Source organism: Ipomoea triloba, chromosome 12, assembly GCF_003576645.1.
Source record: "Ipomoea triloba cultivar NCNSP0323 chromosome 12, ASM357664v1".
NCBI classification, from domain to species: Eukaryota; Viridiplantae; Streptophyta; class Magnoliopsida; order Solanales; family Convolvulaceae; genus Ipomoea; species Ipomoea triloba.
The window spans coordinates 268477-286464 of NC_044927.1; the positions used below are offsets into that span (position 1 = coordinate 268477).

The 17988-nt window shown below is 32.8% G+C and overlaps 2 protein-coding genes across 2 annotated transcripts; both read right to left on the reverse strand.

The window, feature by feature from the left end:
- Window positions 1-46: 46 nt before the first annotated feature.
- Window positions 47-1484, reverse strand: LOC115998774. The gene is made up of 2 exons (XM_031238429.1): window positions 201-1484; window positions 47-91 (listed from the first exon to the last, which is right to left on the reverse strand). Exons 1-2 carry the CDS (start codon window positions 1482-1484, stop codon window positions 47-49), a joined length of 1329 nt encoding a protein of 442 aa, XP_031094289.1.
- A 6598-nt stretch (window positions 1485-8082) lies between these two features.
- On the reverse strand, window positions 8083-8731 carry LOC115998068 (auxin-responsive protein IAA33). Its single transcript, XM_031237532.1, has 2 exons — window positions 8355-8731; window positions 8083-8278 (listed from the first exon to the last, which is right to left on the reverse strand). The coding sequence occupies exons 1-2, from the start codon at window positions 8729-8731 to the stop codon at window positions 8203-8205; spliced, it is 453 nt and encodes a 150-aa protein (XP_031093392.1). The 3' UTR covers window positions 8083-8202.
- Between the last annotated feature and the right edge of the window lie 9257 nt (window positions 8732-17988).

The following is a 17988-nucleotide window of genomic DNA, read 5'->3' on the forward strand; positions in this document are numbered from 1 at the left end:
CAATTTGGATTAAGAAAACCACAAGGACCATGAACCATATGTTTTTTTACAAGATCGTACAACGCAGGTTGAAGATGTTTATCTGGTATTTCTGCCGATACAAAATTATCAACAAAAGAAGGAGACATTGCATGACATTTGTCTTTTAGAATAATAAGGAAATGAGCATGTGGCAATCCTCTCTTTTGGAACTCGATTACATAAGTGTATGCAGCAACTTCGCCAAAAAATTGTTTCTTTGTAATATCATTCTTAAGTTCCTGCATTTTTGCGTGGAACACTCTTGCAATCAAGTCAGGCCTATTTTGTGCGTCGTCATTGTATTGCAAAAGCCCTTTAATTTCAGGCCAATTAGGGTTACATGTCATGGTTAAAAACATATCAGGTTTGCCAAAGTTTTGGACAAGGGACATTGCATCCATATATCGACCACGCATATCTCTAGGACCTCCAATGAATGACGATGGCAAAATAACCCTGCGTCCGACCTCATTACCAAACACAGCACCTGTTCCAACGCTATCAACGAGGCCTTGAAAGTTTTCAGACCTAAACAACTGTTGTTTTTTCCTAAAATAATCTAGCCTTTGTGTTTCAACTTTAATATATATGTCAACAATAAATTGCTGAAATAATCTTCCAGTATGTAATAATAGAGAATTATCACTTGCTCGAACTTGAAATTTGTATGCATAATATTCTCTGCACGATATTGAGGAGCGCTTCCTACCTTCTCGAAACACCGCTTCCTCTGCTCGAATTAGATCATCAACAGATAATTGAGTGTTTGCATTAATAGATAAAGAATTTACATAACCAAGAGGTTGTAAATTCCTCGATTGCAAGACTTTTTGAATACCCTCATGCCATCCAACATCACCAAATGGGAATAACAAAGGGTATTGTAATGGATCATAACAACCATAATAGTATTGAATATTTTGTGACCGACCACAATGTGCATATACCCTAATATTCCTATTATCTTCAACTCCATCATAGTCTTCAATCCATACAGCAGCAACTTGAGAAGCAGTTGGCGAATTATAAAGTCTTTGATCCAATGAAGGTGAAGAGTTCAACAAAATACTAAAGTCATCAGAGTGAACAACATCCTTAAGACTTCTAAAGAAAGTTGCGTATGGATTGCAAGACATGACTTCTATCAAAGCTTTGACAATGTTCTCTTCCAATCTAGCAACACTTTCAACTCGATTTTGAATTTCATGGTCAGTGTCATAAAAATAGAGTTGCAAATTGCGCGGCGGACAACCATCAGGCAATAAGTCATTGATAAAATGATATATTTGCCCTTGAACTTTGAACGTATATATGCCTTTATTACGCTTACAAAGATTTTTATCATACTGATGAATGCCAAGCGAAGTAAAAGCAAATGTGTTGTTATAAGTCCTAACACATGTACGGAAATTCTTTGAAGCATCATCAACTCCAGTGTACAGGTTTTTCAACACCAAAGGCATTTCGTTTGATACAAGTACAACTTCTCCCTTGCAACAGCAAAAAGCAGGTGGCTCATACTGGATGCGTTTAGCGCCACAATAAATACAGTCAGGAATAGCAGGCAACACAAACGGTTCTGTTGTTCCACGGCGTTAACCAATAAACAATGAGAGGACATGGCGTTCATCATTCATTGTGTATAGATTATGTGGATTTATAAGCAAAGGATTATAATTGGTGAATTTATGTGCGCATTGTCCCAAATGGCACATACACAGATGAATAATTTCACCGTACAATAAACCAGGAAAAAAAAAGAGTTACGACAATTAGTACAGTGTAAAAACAAATTTATAAAGTCATTGTTAATATCGATTTAGTTGTTCAGCACCTGTATTACATGGCAGAGGTGAAGGACGTGGTGGTTGTTCAGACGCGTTCTGAGGGTTTAAACATTGCATTTCATTTGGAATTTGTTGTTGTGATGACAGTTGTTTCCATGATTGTTTTTTTTTATTTCTTTTACGCTCACGAATTTCTTCAGGCGTAAAGCGTGCACGGCTTTTCGAAAAGGATTGCATGGTTGAACTAAGTCAAACGTAAAAAACCACAGGTCGTTGAATAAAGTTGTAGAGAAAGGTCCCAGAACTGAAAACGTGATAAAACACAATAAATGACTACTTCATATCAATAAGACAACAACTAATTGTTTTAATGATGTGAGAAAATTTTTGAAAAAAAATAATGTGAGGATTAAATTTTTTTCCTAATGATTTTATTCCAAGGAGGAAAATAGGTCCATTTTAATATATGGATAACGCTTGTAGAAATGGCCCATACCCGACCAAGTATTGCCCTTCATCATGTTCATTCTTTAGCCATATCCTTTCTATAGATATCCACATTCAACGCAGATAACTGCAAAGGAAGAGAGACAAATCCCGATCGCTAGGAGAGAGAGAGAGAAAAATGCAGACCGCTAGGAGAGAAAGGTCGTCAGTCGGATCGACAGTGGGAAGCAAGAACACTAATCGCTATTGCCAAGCCCTAGTACCGACATTTCAACAACCTCAACCATCCAGAGTCAAGGCCAAATAGGAGACAGGCCAGGACTGATCCTTCAACGCCGATGACACCGCTTAAAGTGAGTAGGCAGGCCCGATCCGCCAACGTACACTCTCGTTAACACATGCCAAAGTCCCGAACTAAGCAGTTGATCGGAACAATCACCAATTTGTCAGGCCCGTGTCGCCGGTCGAGCAAGCGTAGCTCCGACGTCGCCTTCATGGTCAAACGAAGGTCACTGGCGGTGATTCCAAAGGAATAGGCATATTTGTATATATTTCAAGAAATTTTCCACGTATAAGCCTAACTCTCTCACTCTCACTCTCACGGTCAATGAACGCTCACGGCATATATCTCGCTTTCACAGAAGTGCGATTTAGTTCTCTCATTCTCACAGACGCAGACCTAGATCAGCGAATATCACCAACGGGCGTGGCGAAAAACGAGTCCTCTACCAGTCCTACTCTGTGAGACCACGAAAGCGACCAGCCTACTCAGTAAGTACTCTACTTCCTCTAAACCTCTACGCGACTAAGGTATTATTGCTCTAGTTGACACATTTAATTTTGTTTAATTAATATTTTCTCTTTTTTTTATTATTGTTAATGGAGATGATTTTATGATTTGATCTCTCAAAATGAAGTTATGATTTGGTTCTGAATATTGTTGTGATTGAATATGATTTGCTTATTGTTGATGGTTGGTTTGTTGTGATTAATCGTAATCTTTTTTTTTAACATATGATTAATGATAATCTTGTCGTTATTATGTGCATAAGCTTTATTGTCTTATTGTGGTTGTTAAATGTTAGGTTTTAATTGAAGGTAAAAAAAATGTAAAAATGTGAAAATATATTGTTATTATTATTATTATTATTATTGTTATTATTAGTATTATTATTTTTTTAAATATTATTATTATTATTATTATCATTATTATTATATTTTGGATGGAAAGATGGAATTGTTGGAATGGGGAATGTTTTGTCTCCCTCTTTCCTTGAGTTCTTCCCACGCCGGATCACCATATCCAAAGCTTAACTCCATTCAATTTTTTTTGTCTTATTATATTGTCTTTCTTGCTAGTTAGAATCAATCATATTTATCTATATGGGTTATGTTAGAAGAAGAAATAAGGAAAAGAGATGAGAGATAGAGGGATTAACGAAGAAAAAGAGAGAAGCTGTCGTGGGAAATGAAAGAAGAGAAACAAATGGTTTTCTCTTCATTTTCGGCAGAGAAGAGAGAAATAAGTGGAAATCTCTTGTTCAAATTTCTTTCTTTTTATTATTACTTGGATTAATTCACAAGCTATGGTTGAATAATTCAAGGTAGTGAATCCCTTCTATTTGTATTACTATTTGGATTAATTTACAAGTTGTGGTTGAATAATCCAAGATAGTTGAATGTTGAGGAGATACAAACCTTTTGTTCAATCCTTGACTCCTTGTTCTACTTCGCTAAAAATAAGTGACTCTTCATATTATTTTAAGATATATATATAGTATTTCACTTTAAACTTTTTATGAATTTCCTTTCAAAATAGCATAAAAATTGTTGACTTGGATTGTAATAAAATTATTATATGTATGCTTTCAATTAAATTTTGTTTAATATGGTCCACGTACCAAAACCAAATGTCCCTACTATGGACCATCCTCTTCTACTCCACCACCTACCATGCTTTTATTATTATTATTATTATTATTATTATTATTATTATTTGAATGTTGAAAATGCATGGCATTGATAATCATATGATCATTTTTCAAGCAGCGTAGATAACTGCATCCTAAACCAAAATTACACATACACACATATATGCATTTTCTAAATTAAATATCCAAACTTTAATGGATTGAGTTAATGTTAATTAATTAGCATGCATTCACTATAGCTATAAAAGCTGTTTTTTTTTTTAAATAGTATTTGTATCTTTGAAAATTCGACAGCATTCATATTGTAAAAATTATATACTCAATGTATGACTGTATACGTATAGAACTATACATAATATATTATATACGGAGTAATATAAAACGTTGAATAGGTAATGAGTAGCCCCGGCCTATATTAATTATTGACTAATCTGTTTTTATTGGGTTAACCCCACGTACCTCACTCTAATCTTTCCTCAACTTTAATATATGCTCAGCCTGAAGTCTGCTAGTGTCAGAACACAACACCAGACACATATGTTTTTTTTTAATATAAATTTTTAAAACATAGTTGTTCGTTCTTATCGAAAATGTTGAAAATGGTGAGGCAGTGACTCTTTCTGAACTCTCTCTCTTTTGTATCTTTCCTACTACCACTACCTCTGTTCTTTTCACGATGACGGTGACCAGCGACTCCTTCTCCAGATCCGGCGAAATGAGGTGCGGCGGCGACCATCTCCTCTGTTCTTTTCTTCACGTGGACGAGATGCGACATCCTGGACTGCTATGGTTTCGAAACCAGAACAGATCTGCTTGTTTTCGGCTGGAAACCAGCGCTGGTGTCTCAGTCAGGGCGATGGAGATGAAGGGTTGCGAGCAGGAAGGCAACTCCGAAGGCGAGGTCGGCGTGGCCTGGAGAACTCCGGTCGGTGACCGGCGACTCCTCCAGATCCGGCGAAGCAGCGATGAGGTGCGGCGGCGACCATATCCTCTGTTCTTTTCACGATGATGGTGACCAGCGACTCCTTCTCCAGATCCGGCGAAATGAGGTGCGGCGGCGACCATCTCCTATGTTCTTTTCTTCACGTGGACGAGAGGCGACATCCTGGACTGCTATGGTTTCGAAACCAGAACAGATCTGCTTGTTTTCTGCTGGAAACCAGCGCTGGTTTCTCAGTCAGGGCGATGGAGATGAAGGGTTGCGAGCAGGAAGGCAACTCCGAAGGCGAGGTCGGCGTGGCCTGGAGAACTCCGGTCAGGTTGTAAGCGGTCACTCCCTCGCGGGCTCACTCTCTCACGCCCTCCAGGCTCCATCGTCTGTCCTCCGAGGCTCCGACGCTAACGCCTTCCAGCCTTCGCTCCTCAGCCTCACGTCCTCAGCGGGCGCCGGTTGCCCAGACGGCCGAGTCAACCCACTCAACCAGTCGGCAGTCAGGTAATATATTTAATTATTGTTTTTAATTTGGCAGTAATTCATAATATTCTTAAATTTCATTTTATTACTTTGATTTGTTTAGATTTGTTTAATTGTTTAGACTTGGGCACTTGGAAGTGTGTGCATCATTTGCTTTTGGATTTCATATTTTGGTTTTGTTTAGACTTGGCACGTTGGAAGTGTGTATAGCAGTTTCTGTATCATTTGCTTTTGGATTTCATATTTTGGTTTTGCTTAGAGCACTTTGGCAGTGTTAAGTATTACTCACATGGTTTGAAGTCGGTTTTTTGGTAACCGACCGAAACCGACCGAAAACCGACGTTCGGTTATCGGTCGGTTTTAGATCCATCCTCGGTCGGTTTCGGTCGGTTATAAGAGCCAAAAATAGCGGTCGGTTATTCGGTTTTTCGGTCGGTTATGTAACCGACCGACCGTTTGCTCAGCCCTAATTGTTATATCAATAATGATGAATTAACTTCCATACGTTATATGTAAACTTTGGACTTGTGCATTAAATTTGTATCAAGTATCATAGCATTATTGAAATTCATATATGAACTTCCACAATTAATTGTCTTTATTGTTGTTTGTTGTAGGGGTTTAAATTATTAAACAAATGAGTAGTAGATAACTTGCTCAATATTTGCTGAGAAGCAAACTAAATTCCACCTAAATGGCTAAATGCGACATTAAAAATAAATAAGCATAAATGAATATAAATATGAATAATTTTGTAAGAATAGAAATAAGTTTTTACAATTAAAAGAGGTGTGCAAAGGTGAAATTTTTAACTCACAGTTTGAGAAGTGCGGCTATCGAAATTGACTCAAACAAATGAGCAACAGATCACATGATCAATAACCTATTTTGAAAAAAAAAATTATCAAGTAGGAAGATGAATACTATTTTTTTCTTGTATGTATTAACTTTCAGCTCAAGTAAAGAGAGATTAAAAAAGCATGAAGTTGAACAATTCATCAGGATCTGTTGTAAATTGTGTATATATGTTTGTGTCTTAAGTAATGATGTATATAATTATATATGTTTGTGGCTTAAGTAATGATACGACGAAGAACAATCACGCGACATACATATATATAAGCTATGAGTTAAGTAAATCGAAGATGAAATATACATATCATAGCAAAATATATATATATATCAGCCTAACAATGAAAGTTCAGCAGTTTAGGAAATTACATGGATATCATTTGGTAAGATCTCATGTCCTTCAAAATTATTGTTTTCACTTATTGTAGTATGGAAATTGTAAATTCGGAACTTAGCTTTTCATCATCAGTAAAAAAAGAAATACCTGAACGTCGTTGTAGAATTTATTTTTTTTGCGTAGACGTGATTCCACAATGGTTTTGTAAGAATTTGTTTTAGCAAAGGTCGTAAAAAATTTTGGAATGGAAATGGCGTTGTTACAATGGCCATTTGTATTGAATGTTTTTAAAACTGTTTTTGGCATTTCTTTCAATGTTATCTTAAAATAAATATATAATATAAATATAAATTTATATATGTTTGTTCTTACAAGCTGCTGCAAAATGGTTTGTGTTCTTTTGATTTAGGCAGAATGAAGAATAAGCCAACCACTCTTCCAAATAATGAAACCCAACCACTCTTATTTTGTTGTTTTTGTCTGATCTTCAACAAAGTCACTCCGGGGAAAGAAAACCAACTACTCCAATTGTTTTTGTTTTTGCCTTTGCCAACGAACAAGTATAAGCACCACAACCAAAAAGAATTCAACCACTCCAATTTTTTTTTTAAATTTTTTGTCTTATTTTTCTTGTTGTTTGCTATTTAATATTGAGCTAACACATTTCTTTGTTTTATTCCCCATGACAACAAATACACATACCAAAAATAGTGGAGTTGGTTTGCTTAGTGGAGGAGTGGGTATGCAAGTTAATAATATAATATTGAATCCTAAATTATGTATACATAGCATTTTGATATAATATTCAAAGAAGGCCCATGCAAATAGTGTTAGAGTTGTATTTAAGCGGTCTGAATTTGGACGGCCGATCATCTGCAAGGGCAAATATGGCATTCTGTTTGCAAAGCACATCCGCAAAAGCACAAGGTACAAGAAATTCCGCCGGAAAAAGTGCTGGGCAATTATAAGTGACTCTTTATATTATTTTAAGATTATCAAATGAAACTGTAGTTGAATTGAAATAAAAATGTAGTTGTGTTGAAATGAAATTGCAATGTATATAAAATAATATTGAATAACAATTTCACATATTTGAGTGTATATTGTCCAATTAAATTATAGTTATATCAAAATGATATTGTAGTTGTGTTAAAATGAAACTGCATTATATATAAAATGAAACTGAATAACAGTTTCACATATTTGAGTATATATTGTGCAATGAAATTATAGTTATATCGAAATGATACTTAAGGTCGTAGACTTTCATAGGGAGAAGAAAAGACACATTATAATGAATATAATGGAATTGCTTGAACATTGATTCCAAATTAAGGAAAGCAAAGAGACATGCACTAATTAAATTAATACTATGATGTGTGTGCACACAGCACATGAAATGGTGATTAGCATTTAGCAGATGGATCCCTTCCTGGAATTGGACTTCTTTGGCAAAATGCGAATTCTTCTTGCTACTCTTACGAAATCTCTGCATTCAATAGATTATATTGTCAGACAACATAAGAATTAATGTTTAGTTTAACGTATGTATAGTATGTACTTACTTCCAGCTGAGGTCACCGACAAGAAGGAGATCATTTTCCATGTCTTCATAGGCAATGAGGTGGCCGGGGATGGCATTGGAGAGGTCAAGTCCAGCGTCATCCGCGTTGCCGCCGTCGACGAACATCTGCCGGAGAGCCTTCGCCAGACTTCCGTAGCTCGCATGCTTGTGGAGGCTAATTCTGTGGCAGATGGACCGGCCTTCCAGCACCACCGTCACCGGCGGCACCACACTTGAGACAAGATCCTCGTTTAGGAAATCCTTGGACTTGTTGTTATTCACGAATAATGCACCACCACTCGCCGATCTGCCAGCTGTACGGTTGTCGTAACATTTCTCCAGAGCCGAGGTTGCGATTTTCCTCCTCCAAAACTCCATTTCAGGGGGTATGTAATTCGCAAATTATAGAAGAAGAAAAAAAGTAGAAGATGTTACGTTTTCTTTCGTAGAAGAATAGTGTGGATATATAATAGAGGATGAAGAGACAGGAATCCTAAACTGAAGCAATCCTTTTCAGATTTCGAAGCTGCCATTAATTAATGGGCTGTCAAGTGTACCTGAAAGACTTAAAATATGTTATGGATCTGTCCGTCATTACACAAATATTTACATATATATAATATTATGCCTTATATTCAAACTTCAATTCTTATTCCTAAAAAGTTGAATCCCGGAACATTGTTCGAAAACTTCAACCATATTATTAACTGAGTTGCTCATGCGTAACTTCAATTCATATTATATATCACTATAAAGTTGAATATATAATACATTTCATCTCAAATTATATTATTGCAAAGATCATGAAAAACGTTTACAACTTTTTTTTCTTCATTTATAGCCCATCTTCTAATAAGTTTCATCATTCTCTAGTTAGAAAAGTGAGTTATAAGTATAGGAAATCCATGTCATCTTGACTAGATAAATGATACAAATTTCTTCTATAATTATTATGTAGAAGAAAAAACACAATGTTTTGTATTTTAACATTGATTAGGTGAGATTCTATATTTGTCCTTCTTCCTTCTTTATTTTTTTTTTATATGACGGGAGAAACCACAACCATACATGAGATGCAAATCACACTAGCTTGATGAAAGTTTGATATTCATGATTTTTTTTAATTTTATTTTAATGTCCCACGTAGGCATTTTAATGTGATGCAGTCACAAAACGTCAAAACCTAACAAGACATTAATAAATTAAAAGAAATTAAAAATGGGTAATTACATTATAAATAGATTATTACATTGAAAGTTTAGCTTGATGTTGTAATAAAGAGTATGTAGAGTTTAAAAAAAAATAATTTTCTCTTAGAATTTTGAATTAAATATGACTAGTCTCGTAGTAGTAAAAATATTAGATGACTAAGTATATAAAAAAAAAATTAAATGCACAATAAGTAACAACTAATAGCTTGTACTTGCATAAAGACTAAAGAGAGTAGAGTAGAGTGTAGTAATGTGAAATTAAAGGAAGTTGGGGGATGTTTGCTTCTGCCTGCAAAAGTTGGTTGTCTCTTTAATTTTTGTCTTCATTTAATGACATACATAATTTCATGTACTTAGAGCCATTCATAGGTTTTTAATATCACCATATTATATATTTATTTATGGGGATGGTGACAATATGCGTGCAGGTAAAGGAAACTCAATGCTGTCAAATTTTATTAATTAATTCACCAATATAAAAATTCATTTTGCCCCGACAATCATCCAAATGTATAGGTGAAATTTATAAGGTGATTGGTAATTAACTAATAGTTGATTGTGTTAGGAGTAAATATCAGTGGAGGTCCTCCGACTTTGATGGCACCGCCACTTTTAGTCCTCAATTTTTAAATCAACCACTTTTAGTCCTCTGAGTTTGATGGCACTGCCACTTTTAGTCCTCAACTTTTAAATCAACCACTTTTAGTACTCTTACTCTTTGTTTCTAGCCACCATGATCCTTCATTTATAATTGGACATTTAATGTCATTTTCTCAAGGGCAATTCAGTCATTTCATAATTAATGTATTAAGTATTATGTTTCCTCATCAGAATAATTGAAGAAATCATATTCTCCACTCTCCTTTGTTAACACTAAATTTTGGACTAAATGGCTGAATTGCCCTTGAGAAAATGACATTAGATGTCCAATTGTAAATGAAGGACCATAGGTGACTAGAAATAAAAAGTAAGAGGACTAAAAGTGGTTGATTTAAAAGTTGAGGACTAAAAGTGGCGGTGCCGTCAAAGTCAGAGGACTAAAAGTGGTTAATTTAAAAATTGAGAACTAAAAGTGGCGGTGCCATCAAAGTCGGAGGACCTCCAGTGGTATTTACTCATTGTGTTAGTATTAACAAATAAGGGTAAATTATACGTTTAAAACCAAAATGCAATAAGTTGATATCAATAAACTATTTAGAGTAACTTTTTCATTTTTAACTTATTGACATTAATAAGTTAAACCCAAAATCTGTCTACTAAACATTCATATTAATTATTTGACCAATCAAACAAGCTCAAGTTAGTTAAACAAACACTACCATACCTCCCTTCCACCTTCTGTTATAGCGAAGCATCAAACTGGCAAAACAATTATTAATCAATGAACAAAAATAGTCTCTAAAAGAGTAATCAAATGGACGTAATATGGTTTTCGTATTAAAAAGACATGAGTTCGATTGTTGGTAAAATTTTCTTAGTCAAATTCGTCTCATATGATTTCCATAGTGTGATTTATTTCTTTTATGTGATTTGCGGACTATTATATAAGAGCACATTTTATTCATTTCACACTCTCGAGTATCTTCTCCTCACAAAAAAAAAAAAAAAAAAAAAAACCTAATTATGAATAGAAAAAAGTCTTGTTAATTGGAGCTGCATAGGCAATGGAGACGACCGCGGTGCAGTAGGCGAAGGGCTCGCTGCTTTGACCCCACGGCGGACGGGGGCAGTCCTGTCTTTTTATTCGAACAATAACATTGTAGTAATCAGTGATATCTAGCTAGATCGATGTGCATGTTGTTGTGTCACGTAATGTTTTATTTTATTTTATGTTTTTTTTAGAATCAATTTCAAATTTTGATATGATTTTGGTGTAAGTTATGCATCAGTTAGGTCGTTACATTAGCAGCGCAGTTGAGTTTAATTTCATATTTGTATACTCATTGATTTTTTTTTAAATAATTGATAATATATTGTTGAAAATTTTGATAATAATGATCACTTTTTCTATTAACAAAAAGATAGGACAAAAAATAATATAAAACACAATTATATTTCTAAATATATTCTTATAACGTGACTAAAAGCTATTTAATAGATTTATAATGACACAAATTTTTCGATTGGTAGAGAGAATGAAATGGTTGTTAATAAAATCCAATATATAACTAATTAAATTTTATAATGTTAAAAAATATAATTCATAAAAAATAACTATTCTTTCTCCAAAATAAAAATAAAAATTATTCAACTTTATAAGCAGCCTAAGGTCCAGTTGAAAGCCCATGAACCAATTCGGGCCTAAAAGGTACAGTGAGAAAACAAAATAAATAAATAAAAACATCCGACATGGTTTTTGTCTGACTTTTTTTTTTTTTTTTCTCTCTCTCTCTTCTTCTTCTTCTTTTCTTTTTAACGTATAGTGAAAATATAAGATAATTAGTTCAAAATGGATGATCAAGTAGGTAAAGCATGACTTTTGAATAACAAAGATACACGTTAGATTTTTATCAATACTATTTTGGTTGAACTCGTTGCACAAAATTTCCCTAGAATGTACATACTATTGATTAGTGGTTGCGAATTTCCTATGTCATTATCCAAAGAAAGAACAAATTTTAGAAATGATAATTGAAACAAAATTTAAGGCTTGAAGTGATTAATCATTTCAATCAAGTTTGCTTTTTTACTATACTTTTGGGATGATATATAGACGAAGGAAAGTATATGTGTTGAAAGAGACAAATAATTTTTTTGTTTGATAGGGTATAAAGAGGATAATTGAAACAACATTTAAGACTTGAAGTGATTAATCATTTCAATCAAGTTTGTTTTTTATTATACTTTTGGGTGATATATCAATGAAGGACAGTATATATGCCGAAAGAAATGGGTTATAGTTATGTAAAATCAACCTAAATGTTTTTGTTTGATATAATTATTTAAGAGCCACACAATAATTTTGAATTTTGTATTATTGACAAAAGACTATTATAAGTGCATGTTATATGTCTAAATTAAACTATTACATATTATACAAGAGTCAAATCACATTAAAATGTCAAAGGCCTTGTGGTATAGCGGCACCCGATTGCACCCCCACATAGAAGGGTGTGGGTTTGAGCTTCAGTGGAGACAATATTGGCTCTTTGTGCTTCATTTGGCTCTCTCAGTACTACATTGTAACGGAGTCCAGTAAGAATTGAGATATTCTTAACCTCAAGACAGATGTGTAGTCTCTATTGCAATTTATATTTGTTTTGGGTTTTATGTATTGGACATAAATAATGTTTGTGATACTAGAAAATAAATTAACACATGCAGTATTAAGTAATATATAAGATACCATAATCCAATATTCTTGAAATTTGGTAATAAAATAAAGTAGGAAAACTTTATTTAGATTAAAGGGCTATCATTCATTTATGGTATATTCATAGGGAAAGTGTTTGACAAGAAAGTTGATCACATCACCATTATAGACCGGACACGTGTACTGCTAAATGTTAATCAAATCTTGTAGGGAGGATAGTTGCATGTGCCTCGAAATAAATAATAGAGTGTGTGAAATATGATTTTCAATATCATTTTAGTTTATTGAGTCTTTTGCATAAGTTTTTTTAGTATTTACATCTCTAATGTAATTTACAAAGTATTTATCTGACACACACTCTCTCGAGTAATAACTGTAGATTTTTCTAATCACAAAATATTAAAAAAAAATAAAAAATACTAGAGATGAATATAATGCATGTAACCTAAAAAAAAAAAGAAAAAGGCTATGATTGAAACAAGTTTTCAAACTTCCCATCCTTGTAAGCATGCACCAAACTAAATATTATGTCTCACTATAATCAATTCTAAATCATTAGTTTTGTAGCTAACTAATACAACTCGCAGAAGAAGAATAAGATTTCATTGTATAATTAAAGAGTATGACTTTAAATATGATATTGATATAAACAATTTATTATTATTTATGAATTACACATGTTTTCATAACTTAGTTTGTTCTAATACTATTAGTCGGATTTTTTTTTTGACAGGACTATTAGTCGGATTAATTACTAGTAAATACATAACTTTATTTCTTTATACTTTGTAGTAATCATGTTTTGAATTCACACCAAATGATAGAATACTGAATTCTTTTGGGTGAGAAGGAAAATCACAGTAACTACTCGAGAACGTGCACCAGGCTAACCCTGCATAGATTGTCCATAGTTGATTGACATGTTCAAAAGAAGAAGGTCAATAAATTATTTCAATTAGAAGTCAAACTTAAAATCTTATAGTTATCAAGCAAACAACCGATAAACTTGATTGTGTTGTTTCGCCCAATGACATTTTGGAGCTTGTGTTGGTGAATTTGACAATTGAAAAAAGATGACTAGTACGTGCGAAAAAGGAATTATTGAATTGAAGATTGTGACAGCATGAAATGTATATGTGATGGGATTAGATGGGTCAAGATCCACTTATTGAGTGGCCACTTTTAATTGCATGCAAATCACAAATACATATCTTAGCCATTGGGAGATTCTAATATGATTCGAAGTGTCAGGCTGGCTATACATCGTTCTCAATTCTCATCCTTTTTAGCGTCAAACCAGATTTTTTCGTGTTTGACAACGAAATCCAAATACGATTCGCATGTTTGATGCTCTGTCTATTTCTATATTGAGGGTAGCTATGATTTTTCGTAAATATCATTATAAATAGGGATGATAACGAGACGAAAAATATATGCCCGTCCTCGTTTCCCCAATCTTGTCGCCGTCCGCATGCATTGGGGCGGGGATTCTTGTCGAAGACGGGAATAATTTTTATATATCCTTAATTATAGAGACTAATTGTTGTAATAATCTCGTAACAGTTAAATAATTATGTAATATATATATATATATATATATATATATATTATTTCAAACATATATGGATATATCTTTCAAAATCCTTGATCCATCTTTGTGGTCATTAATTAAATTAAAATTCCTATATTAATTATCACCATTCAAAAATATTCTTCCAAATATTAATTTACAATTTTAAAAGATTTATTCCGTCGTGGTTCAAAAGTAAAGGATTCTTAATTTTGACCCATGTGGTTATTCATGAACAGGCCGGCTTGCAATTGGAGTTCCATGCAAAACTAATTAAGAAAAATATATAATAAAGTTTGAAAATTCTGATGTAAAAATAACCACAAGTGACTAATATTTTAAACCTTTTTTTAGGAATATTATCTATTATATATATTCTTGATAACATTCAAACCTAGAAATTGAAGTTCATTCAATTCAAATCAGACAAGGAAATTAAAATATTCTTTGTTTTTACACCATTGGAATTGGAATTAAATACATATACTAATAGCTGCCATGGGTTATATATTAACTTTTGAAATGTATGGTGCTCATATGAGAAGCTTTCTTTCAATTTTTGTTTATCCGTGAAAAAACTCACACTTACATCTAAAAAGACTAAATATAACACGTTTGACTGAAAAAATGTTAGAAATAATATAATCAAACTCATTGTCTTTCACCTTAAAAAAAAAAAACCATTTTCTTTTGGTATAAGAATCAGGATTTATTTACTTGGCCACCCATTTAAATTAATTATAGAAAAATTGTACAATTCTAATGAATTATATTATTTGTCTCTTAACCCTTCAAATCAAATTATAATTATATTGTCATGACTAGTTTCAAATTTCATAGCCATCTGACCTTATAATTTCTAGTAGACTATTAATTACTTTAATTAATAACATAATAATACATGCTCATCACTCACAACGTTAGTCTTTTTCTTTTGGCTACATAATGAAATGAAAAGTTCTTCCATATAAACACCTATATATATATATGTGCATACTAGAGTACAAATTAACTGAATTCATATTGACGCGATTAATATAATTATCTATGATGTTGAGGAATCAACCTCCGAATATAGACTTAATAGCACATATTAGGTGGATGGTCGAGACGAGTTAGCAAAGTGTATGTGCAAGAGGGAATAAAGCAAGAAATGACTAATTGCAGGTGTTAAATTGAAGCATTATTGTCTAGTAGTTACTCTCAACTAAATGCATACTATTATTTTTTATATTTGCACAGAGATACAGTTCTCTCGCGATGCTTAGAGAGTTACATTTAATTATTCGGCATGAGTTTCTTAAACTCTTATTTTTCTCTTCTTATTTATTGATCAGTTGGGCTAGTTTGGTGACATATATTTCATTACATATAATTCTTTTAAAAAATTATTGTAGACGCAGATCGAGACAATATATGAGAGACATGAGGCGACTAAGGAGGGGGAAAGAGGACGTGGACTGACATAGACTAGTTTTGTACATGTACTAGAGTAGTAGAGTTGCATGGAACATGTTGGGCTATGTTAATTTTTGAGGGATGATCCAATGCACACAATGAAAGAAATGACTTCTCCGGTTGTAGTCTCACTAAATATGATACGTAGCAAGAATGAATCGTGTCCCATCCATCATATTCTCAGTCACATCAATTACATCCAAGCCGTGCAGATACGATAAGAGACACCAACTATGGATCTAAATGAAAATGATAAAGTAGGGCACATTTAGCTATGTTGATCGACTGATTAACTTGATAATCATAGGAATTTAAATTCGACTCTTATGAAAACATGAACACCTACTTCAACTAGGATCACAAGTTAATTAAGAATGTGTTTGAAAAGTAAGAAAATGATTCAATTAAAAATGATTAATTTATACTCTTCAAAAGTCAAATTTTTATATCGTTTAAAAGAGATATATAGCATAAAAGTAATATGGAATTATTATATTTTAGGTGTATGATTTATTAAAAAATGATTTCCCTAAAACCTGAGGCAAAGAAGTAATGGGACAAGAAGTGTTATGGGACAGTGGTACAGTAGCAGTATGCATGTGGTGAGGTTGATGACAGGTATTAGCTCTTTCCCTTGCTCAAAAATCATATTGCATTTGAAATTTTGGAAAAAAATAAGTTGGGGTTCATTCCACTTGGACCCCCTACCTTACTTTTCCATCAAAATCTTTCTATAATCTATTTTTCTTTCTTTTCTTTCTTTTTTTTTAGAATTATATATACCATTCAAAATTTCAAATAATTATGCATGATATTAGAAGATTCTACGTCTCGTTGGAAAAACATCACTTTTTAATCATACAAAAAAAAATTTAAAAAATTAGAGTTTTAAAATACTTTTTCAATCATCGTGTTGGTGGTCGAAACATTAGAGTTCATGCCACTTCTGTGCCACCAAACCTTATGACTACCAAAAAAGTTATTAGAAAATGGTCAAAATCAAAATATGTTGGGCTGAAGCTTAGCTGGCCAAGTTCAGATACTATCAAAAATATCGTTAATTATATTATTACAGAAGTATAAAAAAAAATTACACATTTACTACTAACTATAACTTTTGGTGTTATGGTAAGCATTATACTCTAAAAAAATTATCAAAAGAATTTCTGCAGCTCTCAAAAGTGGTCGAAAAGCTTATTTTCGACCAAAAAGTCTAGTTGTCCAACTTTTAATTTGTGTGGTCAGAAATTTGAGTAATTTATATAATTAGGATTTTAAGATTCAAATTTTGTGTGATAAATTTTGTAACAAAATTGTTTTTATGTGTTTGACTTTTTATTATTTTTGAGTAATGAAGAAAATCCGCAACCATTATTGGATAATGTGCACTAACTAGTTGCCACTGAATAAATCTCACATTGTGATCATAATTGACACAAGAAAGTAAACTATTATAGGTTGCGCATAGAAGACTAGCTCAGACCAAGAAGACCAATAAACCGTTCTCGTTAGAAGTTGAATTTGTAATCTAGTGGTTACTAAGACAACATTATGAATTATTAAATTTTCTGATATATATAAATGTTGTGTACTTTTAATTAGAGTGGTCATCCAATAGAATTTCTTACTTTATCGATTTTCCAGAAATACAATCCAAATCGGACCGCAAATTGAAAGCTAAAAGTAGTGGAAAGAAGAATGTCGTTTTCAAAATAATTGTTAAAAAAATAGTGTAGGCAACTTATGATCTCCTAAGTTCCGAACTTAAAGTATGGGCATGTGACTGAAGAGTGAAGACATTCAATATAATTCACTACCAACTTGAATTATATTCATGGATTGAAGTACTCCATGTGCATGACACCCACAATAGCATCTTATAATAATTGGATTACAATACCATGTGGAGCAGATATATACATTATTATTATTATTATTATTATTATTATTATTATTATTATTATTATTATGCGAAGAAGTGAAGAACTAGTGTTTAGATTTTAATTTGATTTTTTAATAATATTAAAATTTTGCTCCATTTGGTTTTCATTGTTTTTTTTTTTTAATTTTAAAATTGAGCTGG